Source organism: Physella acuta, unplaced genomic scaffold, assembly GCF_028476545.2.
Source record: "Physella acuta isolate Inbredline_101_S28 unplaced genomic scaffold, ASM2847654v3 ptg000278l, whole genome shotgun sequence".
Lineage (NCBI taxonomy): Eukaryota > Metazoa > Mollusca > Gastropoda > Physidae > Physella > Physella acuta.
The window spans coordinates 232,501-245,314 of record NW_026731797.1 but is presented as its reverse complement, the minus strand read 5'-3'; the positions used below and the strand labels follow the sequence as shown (position 1 = coordinate 245,314).

General features: G+C 33.9%; 1 protein-coding gene across 2 annotated transcripts in view; it reads left to right on the top strand.

Annotated features, from left to right (window-relative positions):
- Positions 1–9,090: 9,090 nt before the first annotated feature.
- LOC131939426 (methyltransferase-like protein 27) overlaps positions 9,091–12,814 on the top strand; it is a 5,647-nt gene continuing 1,923 nt past the window's right edge. Inside the window, exons 1-4 of one of the 2 annotated variants that reach the window (XM_059297714.1) lie at positions 9,091–9,207; positions 10,384–10,480; positions 11,308–11,457; positions 12,229–12,384. In XM_059297714.1, the coding sequence (XP_059153697.1) occupies positions 10,384–10,480; positions 11,308–11,457; positions 12,229–12,384 (403 nt within the window). In that variant the 5' untranslated portion in view covers positions 9,091–9,207. Of the gene's footprint in view, positions 9,208–10,383; positions 10,481–11,307; positions 11,458–12,228; positions 12,390–12,814 lie in introns of both variants that reach the window. The other variant, XM_059297715.1, reaches the window with a different exon arrangement.

The window sequence follows — 12,814 nt, the reverse complement described above, 5'->3', positions numbered from 1 at the left end:
ATACGTTTGACATTTTAATTGCAATGTAAATTACTGTTCATTTTACAAATATGTTTCGATTTTGAGACGAAATCATGTCAAATAAAAGAAAAGCGAGTTTTTTTCCAAAATGGTATTATTACAGACACACAAAAGGTTGTACTTGGGTACCATGTAGGAGTCATTCGTAAATATGATTACCGAAATGATAAGTAACGGGGGTGGGTGGGGGGGTTTATGATGAGTGACAGACGCGGGGATGGGGGGGGCATTGTAATTAAAAAAGCCTTATGGTCCAGGTTTGTATTTGTATTTGTAAAGATTCAACCTAATATTAGCAGCTGTTCTATGTTGTTTTAAAACTTTTTGAATATTTTAATAATCTTGTGTCAAAATAATTAATGTTGATCCAGTTCAGTTAAATTTTAAGTAAATTGTTTTTTTTACAAAAGTAAGAGGCTATAAGGCGACTTCTAGCTAGGGAGTTTTGTGTCATGATTTGCAGAGAATAAATTTTCACAACAATCAATTAAAAAATTACTTATTTTTAATTATAGTTTCATATGTTGTATCAATTTTTTAAAATCTTATTTATGTGATTTGTTATGACGGAAACTTCATACCTCCAACAATCGTAGGGAGGTGTTCGAGTTAGGGGTCAAGATAGCCAAAGTTGAGCTACACTACCTGCTAGAGAAGGTCCGTGAGCCGATGTATTGCCGTTGAGGAACTCACGCGTAACAATACAATAAAGTAGCTTCAAGGGAGACAATACTGTAAAATTCTTGCTAAGGGAAACAATAATGTACTTTACAAGTAGTTATGGTGTCCCCTGGGCATGGCAGTGCAGAGTAAAATGGTTGAACTGAGCTTTTGGGATGATAACTCGTGATGACTCTTTGGTCTTTCGATGCAAATTGGCGCTTCCCCTAAAAATAACTAAGTAAATTATAGCATTCAATGAATGTCAATTTTTTTCCTGTTGAGTTGCGAGCACTACTTCTGTTTTTAAATGTTTTGCTTTTTATTTAATATCTATAATTTTAAATTATTCTTTTAAAAAATAAAATAAATAAATTCTAAATTTAAAATTTAAAATCGCAAATTAAATACCAAAATGTATTATAAATAAATTACATACAATGCGTTTAAAAGAATTTAAACTATAGATGAAATAGGCCTATATTTACTATATTTTTGCGTATTTTCAATTTATTCAATTCAAAAGTAATAGTTCATGAGAGATCACATAAGAATGTAAATGCGTATGTAAAACAATCCAGATAATCTGCAAAATATAAAGAGAGCAGGCAAGCCATGGTTCATTTCTACAGATCAGCTGAAAGAATGAAGGGTATGTTGATAAGCATTGTTTAGAAGTATAATGTATACAGGACACACTCGCACACACACACACACATATATATATATACATATATATATATATATATATATATATATATATATATATATATATATATATATATATATATATATATATATATATATATATATATATATATATATATATAAATTATATATAATTTACCTTTACAAGTTAAGCAGAGGCATGCTATAATATGTTTGATCATAAAACGAGTACAGTAATAGTCATACTTGTACACACACACAAAGCAAGCATATATTGGTGCATTTTTTTGACGGCCAATATAGTATATGTGAAACAAACATAGTGCCTCGATCACTGCATTCTATAGTAGAGATATATGACCACTATTTATAGTAGCATTGAGATACATGGCTGGAGTTTATGCTAGAAGTTAAATATACGACTGCTAATATGTATCATTGCTCACAGGAGCAGCCACATCCGGGTTGAACAAGACCGTCCTGGTTGACGTCACCGCTTGTAGACTGGTTGTCTTGGTAATGCGGGTTGCCGTGGCAGTGATTGCTGTCCCTGAAGTGCTGCCAACCCGTGTTGTTGCTGGGGTTGTGGGGGCCTAAATGGCCCGCCCTAGCAAAGTTCTGACTCTGTATCATTTGGCCACTTGGCCCTGTCTCTCAGTGTTGTTGGTTTATTGTCCAATTGGGGATCTCAGCCAAAATGCCATTTTTTTAAAAATCTGTGGTGAAATTCTTTTCGAACGCCCCCAACTCTAGACGAAAAATATATGCAAAAAACATTTTTACATTCATTTTAAGTCACGAACATCTCGTTCAATATGTGCTTAAGTAAAAGAATCGTACAAACAAAAATCACTAACAAATAGAATAAAATACTATTTTTACAAGCTTTTATTTAACTCACTTCCTCGTCAGTCTGTCGTCAGTCTAGACGGAAACGCAGGAGTGAAAATTCGGACAGTTCTACTTGACCGACACGATTCACAGTTGGCACGTGGGTCAAGACATGAAGACAATGCAATCTGAAACTAAATTTGACTTAATTGGATGCCTAATTGATTTTTTATGAATTAATTAAAATTTGGACCGAATTAGTAGGCATGTCTAGCCAACCACACCACACGCGTCATCAATAGCTGCGCCATCAAGACCACGTAATGGCTGCGTTCAAAAACCATTGCGCGCCTACTGAACGTGATATTCAGTAGGCGCGCAATGGTTTTTAGTCATGTAACTCTATTGTAGATAAAACATGTAAAGTACTGAAAAAACAATTCATAAAAAACGTTTTACTAACAAGCTTTTATGTAATGATGCACTAAAAAGTAGAAAATAAATTATAGACTACTATTTAAATAACTATAAAGAAAAGCGTGGGTGTCTTCCTTAACATTAGTAAAGGTATCCAATAGATACTAAAGTGACCCACGCTTTTCTTTATAGTTATTTAAATAGTAGTCTATAATTTATTTTCTACTTTTTAGTGCATCATTACATAAAAGCTTGTTATTAAAACGTTTTTTATGAATTTTTTTTTTATGGAATCTTCTTTAAAATTTCACCCCCCTCCTCTCTAGTTATACATAGACCCAATCTATTATCTGACATATTTGATTACACAGAGCTGAGACAAATCGTCTACAACGGAAACTATGGGTTAGTATTTCTACCAAATCTGATTTGTTTGAGGTATGTTGGGTGGGGGGGGGGAGTGATACCGTGAGTTATTTTCGTACTTCAACTAGGATTTCCGCAGGGCGAGTAGGTGGTCAGGAATGACGTCTCACGGTTGAGCGTGCACTCCCCTTTTATCTTCGTCAGTAAATCCCTACGTTTTAATCTCGATGGACTTGACCTGTTTACAATTAAATCCTATAGCCTACAGACGGCGACACAATACGATGTTTTGATGAACATCGTTTACATTACGGACACGTTTAGAAATGGGCTTTTTTGTGAATGACGCTTCTTAACATTGTCAACTGTAGATTTGCGTCTATTAGGCTGCTCATCAAAAAAAAACTAGTTAAATTTGTTTTGTATAATGTTGAAATGAAGCTAAAATATAGTTAGTTTTTTTTTTAATAATATTGAAATGAAGCTAACATAAAACTTCTCAATTGTTTTGTATAATGTTGAAATTAAGCGCTAAAATATAACTAGCCAATAGTTTTGTATGTTTAAATCAAGCTTAAAAACACTAGTCAATTGTTTATTATAATGTTGAAATGAGCTAAAATATAACTAGTCAATTGTTTTGTATAATGTTGAAATGAGCTTAAATAACACTAGTCAATTGTTTACTATAATGTTGAAATGAGCTAAAATATAACTAGTCAATTGTTTTGTATAATGTTGAAATGATGTGTGGGATGCCACATTGTGTTTATATTATCTGTAGTGTGTGAAAAAAAAATGTCAGCACCTTTGTGAAAGAGGGGAGTATGTAAGTTGCGGGTGATTGATGATGTATGAATGATGTGTTAATGATGTGTAAAATAAAAGTAAAACATGTGTGAATGTATTTGAAATGATGTATGAATATTTCCATGGTGTGTGAATATTGGAAGGATGTGTGAATATTTGAATGATGCTCGAATATCTGAATAATGTGCAAATATTGTAATTATGTGTAAATTAGGTTATGTTTAAAAAAGCAAACGCAAATCATATGTACAAACATCAGCCATTAATGTTTTCATGTTACTTTTGTGTCAGCTCGCCTCCAAGAAAACACATTGTATGATGGAACTGTCTTACATGTCATTGTAAAGACGTATGTCTTTACTATTGATTATTTTACTAGGATGTCTTAGTATTAATTAATTAAAATGATTAGCCATCACAAATTGAACCTAAAACATGGACTAATGTATATTCTATACCCAGCACGCTACAGATTGGAAGACTAAGAATGCACCGTATGCATTGTTCGCTGAAAGGATGAACTACACCATACATACATGTACGCGCGCACTCAAGTACGCGAGCACACACATACGCGCATCACTCACGACACTTGACGTAAAGGATGTCTGAACGCTCACACCATAAACAAACATCATATGCGGCGGCGGCTGTTGTTGTGAGTCCTGAACCGCATCAATTAGGTCAAGATGTTTCGACCCACGTAAAATAGTTAACCAACCATATGTTAGGCAGTCAACACGCTTTAAAAAGCTGTTTTCGAATATCTTGATTTAAAATTAAAATAGGAAAACCATGTAAAGTCTTCATACCAAGTTAGAGAATATCTTTATTAAAAAACCGTTCTGCAAGAGTGGTTCTGTTATCTGCTCTTGTCTTTTCTAAACAGATTCTTAAAACGTTGTCGTGAACAACACCTAACCTGACCGATCTAGTTATCAACATACCCACTCTCCTCCTCCCTCTTTGTCTCTTTCTCTTTCTCTCTCTCTCTCCTATAGGGCATAACTGGTCAATCGATGTTCAAACGCCACGCAGACCACAATAGCATGAAGAAAATAGCTTTCATCTCACCCATGTTACTAACGGGAGTTACCCACCGTCACACGACACCAACTTGTTTGGATATCAGCGAAAGTTAAGTCGAGTGAAGGTCTAAAGCACGGGTACCCAACTACTGACTGTCAAGTTAGCAAGAGAGCGGTATATCGCTAAACCTGCGATCAGTACAAAATTTAAATCACCTATTGTGATCACAAACACATCAAAAAATAATGTTTAAATTGTTACCACAATTAAGGCTTGTGCGAAAATAGATCTATATCTTTTTCTCGATATTCGATTTAGATTTTATTTTACTCGTCTTCATACACATCAACTTGCCTGTAATGCACACACCCATGCCCCCGTGTACACCCATCAGTACCCTGTCACACCTACTAAGCCCCCGTGTACGCCCAACAAGCCCCTGCCCACACCCAGCAAGCCCTTGTCACTTAACAAAACTGACATCTCCCCCAGAGGCCCTGACCTGAGCTAATCACCCCCGGACTACAAAGAGCACAAGTCAACACAACGACAAAACGCAGCTGTTCTTGTCACGTTTGGAATTAATGAGCAATTAATGAGATAATGTTGTCGAGTTGGTTAACAGCGATTACGGTTGTATGTGTTATTCTAGGCATATGGATTTTTTTTTCCTTATAGTGGTGGTTTAAGTTGGGAAAAAATAGATCACATTGAAGTAATCAATAAAGTCGAATAAGATCATTTTAGTCTTTAAAATTGTTAGTATCAGCTGTGTTATTAGTTTTGTTAACCCATATTATCCCAAGGTCTCAAATTTTTATAATTTTTTGATATGGTTTAGCTTTTGGGCACTGAATGAAGGAATGACTATGGATTTTTTTTTTTAATCAATACTTTTTTAAATATCGATTTTTTAAAAAACGTCCCATAAATGGGACGCTAGCAACGAACGGCCCCATGTACATTTATTGAAAAATAAAATCATTTTTCACGAAATATGGCTAATCACGCGAAAATTAAGCTGTGTACTGATTGTGTATTATTAGACCAATGATTTAATTGTTTAGGACAGCTAAAAATACTGATAATGATCAATTGGGTTAGCCATACCATGGTCTAAAATGCAGAAATTATGTAAAAAAAGTCTAGTTTTCATTCAATCTAGCATCCATGAAAGTGAACAACACTTGGAAATAAGTAAAGCTGTGACTAGTACATCTAATTATACACACATGATCACAAATATTTTTATTATTCATCGAAACTGTAATATAATTTAATATAAATAATTGATTTTTTTGGGCGGCGTACTTGAAATTTTCAGGGGTGGGGACTTAAATTTCATGGGAAGGGTGGACATTGGTAAAAGTATGTTTTGTATATAAATTCCATTTTCTTCTGGGGGCAGAGCCCCCCCCCCTCCACTGAAATGATGCCTGAAAGAAACTCTGCCCTTAGTGAATTTGTAAGAGACGATCCGGTCCAGTCCCAGATTTCATCCAGCCATCTTCTCTTTTGTTACCCTCGCTATCCCCCCCCCCCCACAGGCATACATTAGGACATCAGACATCTTATTTCTAGGGCACGGATCCGTCTCTGGGGGCTTGTATTGAGTGTTCATGGCTCTCATCCATGTATGCACCTCACTATGCGAACAGCTCCCAATCTAACACCAGGAATCTCCTTAAAAGTTAACAAAGTAAAACTGGTATCGGGAACCTTTGGAAGGGAATATTATTGGGGCATGACAACAGTACACAGCTAATTCACATTTCTGCTATATGTAGCTTAAGCCCTCTTATATGAAGAGAGTTAACCAACACCCATGACTGAATCATTTCACCTAAATCGTGGCCATTGTTATTATTCTGGTTTGTTATAATTTTAATATCACGCGCTAGTAAATTTACAGCAATACTAAATTAGTTTGTATTCAATGGTATTAAATACTTCAGTAAGTGTAATTCTGAAAACTTAAAAATAAAATGTAATTTTTTTCAATATTTGCAATTTTCTAATACAATAATATATAAGAAAATATAGCTCAAGGTCATAATTAAATATCTATAAATACTACTTAACACCCCAAAGTCAACAGTTAACAAAGTCAACAATTGTTTCACCATAAATAACCATTTAACATAAATATTTGCATCTGTGTTTCACGCTAGTGTCCAATAAATGTGACGTTTGTGTAACAATCTGCATAAATATAGGTCAAGGTCATAATTAAATATCTATACATACTACTTAACACCCCAAATTCAGCAGTTAACCAAGTCAACAATTGTTTCACCATAAATAACCATTTAACATAAACATTTGCATCTGTGTTTCTTGCTAGTGTCCAATAAATGTGACGTTTGTGTAACAATCTACATGGGGCCATTCGTTGCTAGCGTCCCACTTATGGGACGCTTGTTGTACACTTGATATAACGAAGTAGTAAAAAAAAATTGTTATTTTTAAATTTTTATCAGATAGAAATATGGTACTGCTACAAGTTTCAAATGTATTTTGCACTTAAAATGTTAATATTTTAGAAGATATGCATTATCCTGTGCGCATGTTTTCTTTTTTCCGCCATTTTGAATGGTCCTACAAATCCGGCACTATAACATTTTTCTAAATTAATTGTTTTCACAAAACACACACAAATTCAATAGTTTAGCCATTTTCAAATACAATGAAACATAATTTGTGTTTAAACTAGTATTTAATAAATTTTAGCAATTTTTTTACCAAGCGTCCCATAAGTGGGACGCTAGCAGAATATGGGTAAAGGGAATCACAATGAGCCAGATTCCGTTAATTTTATTTATAGTTGAGAGACTCATGCAAGGTCTAATATTAGTCCCCTATATAAATGCACGTATATGATATCGTGAATGTACCAGTTTATCTACCTACTGCTGTCGTCTGTGATGTAAATAATCTTTAAGTACACCTGGACTGAATTATTTATCCCCATTGATTAATACAGTTGTGTCTCTCCAGAAATGTTAAAGCGATTGTTTCATTGATAAATAAATCAATTGTAGAGTTAAAAAGAACACACTGTCCCTAAATTCATTTAAATAGAGTTTCAAAACAATCGATTTGGGAATTGTGAGAATTATCATGTAATACACCAGAAGTATCAGTAAGTTAATAATTTGGGTATTTTTAAATTAAACTTGCTAACGTATATTTATCGTGGTAATGTATGGGATAAAATACCTAAATAACTATAGCAAACCTTTAGTATCCTTGTCTGTAACTGAACTTGTGTCATGGTTTAGGCCTAAATATTGCATTGTAAAAAAAGGAGAATCACATATTTTGTTAGTTGTAAAGCGATAATCTTAGAAAATGATAATTAATTATATTGTTGTGTTTTATTTGTGATACTATTATTATCTATACCATTATATATATATATATATATATATATATATATATATATATATATATATATATATATATATATATATATATATTTAAATTTGCTAGTAGCGCATAGTTGACAAATCCTTTAAAAGTATAAGTTGGTTTGTTTCAGTGGCTCATTACAATAAAAGTAGGTATACTCAAAACTGTTACTTTCAATGTATGATTCAATTATTAGTAGGTGTTTTATTGAAATATTACTGTTATTTCTAAATAAAAATATTAATAATAAATTAATAAAAGGTTTGTTTATATTTTTAACTTGACTTACATACTTTAATATTTATTTCTTAGTATTTACTTTAGTATTATTTATTAGGCTAATAATAGCCTATATTAAATTAATGGTTACATCAAAATTAAAATAATAGGTGAATTGACAATATCTAACATCTCTGGTCACAGAATCTTGGGTTATTCGTGATTTTGTATTAATATGGTCACTTTCGTTTAGCCTATAGACGTTGGCCTATATACATTTAATATACAAATACCGGACTATACAATTATTTTCTAATAATACAACTAAGCAATTTAAGTATCAGGAGGCCAAGCTATTAATAATGTTATATTATTATTATATTATTATTGTAAAGGCGTTGAGGGCAACTTGTTACGCATTCAAATGAATAGATTAATAACAAGCTGTACGCTTCTGAAAAAAAATTATAATCTAAAGTAGGCTTTTTTTTCTCAAGCCACCCTTCATTTAGTAGTCTATCTTTATTTTCGATTTTAAATAACAACAACGGAAGCAACTTCTCTATTTATTTATTTTTTACCGATTTAATAAAATATTCACATTTGGTTCGAAAAAAAAAAACAACGTTAGCTGGCAAGTAGGCCAAACCAAAACGAGAACTTGGTAACCAACTACTTATAACTTTCAAGTCCTGTTGTTAAACAACCACTTGATCCGGTGGAACTCGCAAAAGCTTGTCAAGTATTTCTGATCAAGAGAATCGGGAAATAAAGGTATACAGACTTTGTATTTATTAAATCGTATTTTTTATCAACTACCTATGATTCGAAATAAACTGCATTGTTGTTTTTTTAATTAGTGTTTTTAACAGATCTGTAATATATTTATTCGTAGACATTATTCTTCTCTAATGAATTTCAAACATTAAATAGTAGGGCCTTTATTAATAGAAAATTATAATAGTTGATTGTGTCGGTATTTTGAAAAATGTAAATTGACAAAACAATTTAAAATAAAAAGAGAGTATAAGAACGATCACTATCTGTTTATAATACCACTAATTCATTTATATATATATATATATATATATATATATATATATATATATATATATATATATATATATATATATATCAAGGATGAAATTTGGAACCCGCACCTTAATTTATATATAATATTATAAACAGGATTTTAAACGACATGAATTATATTTTTAAATCAAAGATTTTTTTATATAGAGCTCACACCGGTTATTAGCAGAGGCGTAGCGACCCTTCCCGGCGCCCGGGGACAAAGTTTTCGATTTGCACCCCCCCCCCCCTCGAGATTTCGATTTGCACCCCCCCCCCCTCAAACTTTCAATTTGCACCCCCCTCATCCTTTCAATTTATTTTTCCAACCCATTTTGGCGCCCCCTAAGGTCGGCGCCCGGGGACATATTTCCCCCCCCTCACTACGGTACTGGTTATTAGTCAAAGGATATATAATTATATATACGAGCCGGCCCGCGGCATAACATACGCCGCTATTTAGTTGTTTCTAATTTTCAATAATTCATAATTTGTGAATTCGACAGTACCAACGCTGACACTGAAAATATTTCTTTAAAACACTATAAGTAGCTCGTTAAGGACCATACCCCCCCCTTCCTCCCCCCCCCCCCCCCCCTACGTTAAAAATCTTTGGCTCTGCTTGTAAACATTTAGAGTGAACACAACTCACTAAAACCATGTAGGGGTGGGGAGGTAGGGAGATCGTTTGCAGCTTGTTTTCTAACGGCTCGAAGAGGAGAATTATATATATAGATTATATCCTATGACTAATTACTGGTGTGAGCTGTATATAACAATATATATATATATATATATATTTGACAGCCAATCCTGATTTTGTCATATCGATTGTTAGCTATCTAACACGTTTAACCTCCATCAACTATTTTCTTCCAGATGGACAACGGGCAGTCGTTGAACAAGCTGTTGGAGTTTGATAATTTTGTACTCGGTTTTCAGGAGCCCGGATTAGGTCAGGACGCATGCGTGGAAGGTATGTAAACAACAATGCAAATCAGTAAAGGTTTGAGTTTACCTGGGAGTTTGGTTACTGTTAACTATAAGGACTGTAAAATATTCTATAAACAAAAGTTAAACTACACCTCACAAAAATTGATTGCAGATTTTTCGAAATTATAAAAAACAAAACATAAAAATCATTGAATCGTTTTGTTTATAAAAACATCAAATGAAAAAGAGAAAAAATAATTTTTATAGTATAAAACGTAGTACAACTGATATTTCAATTGGGATTCAAGAATAAAGGAAAGACTAATACCACTTGAATGCAATAATAATTGCGTTTATTTATTACAGCATTGAGAATATTCAGTGCTAAACACAATACAGTTGCGAAGAATTGACTATTACATACCAACTTCTGCATAACATCATTTGAGTATTTTTATGACTGCTTATAGTAGAAGTTGATAAATATGTATTCACTAAAATCAATAAGGATGACATTCTGCAATACCGGAACGCATTTTTTTTAAAATTCTACTTCATCGAAAAACTATTTTTTTTTATTTTTAGTTTACACTTTTTTAAATACTTTTATTTTTATGAACAATTAATATTAAGGAAGCATATCTCTATAAAGAATTTTGTGTTGTAATTTTGCATTTTAATAACCCCATAACTCTTTAGATGCATCTAATATATAACTCACTTTTTAAATATATTTAATGTAGCATCAGTATATTTCGTTAACACTAAATCTCACAATTAAATCCAGTTAACGTAATGTTGTTATTTTTCTTTAACTCTAAAGCGCATAGATTAAATTAAATGTCGGTATATTTTGTTAACCCTGTGCAGCCTACGACAAAGACGATGCAGTCAAACACTACGCCGTGTCTACAGTGGCCCTCGCCTACAGGGGTCCACAGTACTGTGCCGATATGGCGGCGGCCATGGTACAAGACAGGAGGGAGGGGGCGCTCGTCTTAGATGTGGCTGCTGGGACTGGTATGTGGTTGGTGCATGTGGTTATGTGTGTGGTTATGGTTTTCGATGGTTTGTTATGTTAGAAGAGACTCCTGAGAGGGGTATGTGATTGCTACGTGTGCCTCTGGATGTGATTTTGCTGTGCGATGTTGCTTGGTGTCTGTTTTTTGAGTTAGGTGTGGCTGCAGTGATTAGAATATGGCTGCTACATGTTGTTATGTATGTGGTTGTGAGTTTCGATATTGCTTGGTGTGTGGTTGGGTACTTGTAACTGTGTATGTTTTTTGTGTAAAATGTTGCTGTTGTGATCAGAATGTGGCTGCTACATGTGGCTTTGTGTGTGGTTGTGAATTTCGTTATTGCTGGGTGTGTGGTTGGGTAATTAAAAATGTGTGTTGCTGGATATGTCTTTGTTGTATTAGATGTGGCTTTTTGGACAGGTATGAGGTAAATTCATGTGATACTGTATGTAGTTGGGTGTGTATGTTTGTGTTACATGTGACAGTTTATGTGGTTTAGTTGTTTGACGTTGTTAGAAGTCCGGTTGCTGTATTATATGTGGTTATTGCGTGTGATTGTGTATGCAGTTATTTGTTATGTGTTTCTTATAGCTATGAAAGTAGTTTTTGTGTTTGACGTAGCTATCCATGTGGCTGTTCTATCATGCGTGTGGTTTTGGGTCATGTGAAAACAAGGATTATTTTATAAATCCGTAACCTTTAATAAAGGGCAACTATAATCTTAATCAATACAACGTACCATCCAGTCAATATTGTTTCTATTTACCGACAGGTTTGGTGGGGGAGGAGCTACATAAACACGGATTTAAAAACATCCACGCTCTCGACGGGGCCTCCCAAATGTTGGAGACATGTAAACAAAAGGGAGTCTACTCTGATTTCATCCAATGCATCTTGTTAGAAGGAAAACAAATGCCTATCGCCAATGGTAAGGTAATAACAAAATAATAATCATTAAAAAAGTTTAAAAAAACCTACGTTTTCTGATTGAACTAAAAAGTAGAAAATAAATGCTATATACATCACAATAATGCAAGCGATCACTCTGCTATAAGCGATGAAAATATTGCCCGCCGTGTTGCAGACATTGATGAAAACATTGTGACTCAAACAGTGAAAAACGCAAGCAAGTTTCGCCAATTTTCAATTGCAATGGATGAGTCGCTGAAATTTATATATATTTCTATATAATTTATATTCCGTTTGTGGGGGGGGGGGGGGGGGTAGGTAAAGGGGGTATATGTTCTTCGGTGGGGAGGAGGGGGGGGGGCTTCCGCCATCCCAAAGAGATGCCTGAAAGAAATTGGCCCCAAAACTGGTATTTGATAGCTAATGCGGCCCTCGGGCTGAAAAGTTTG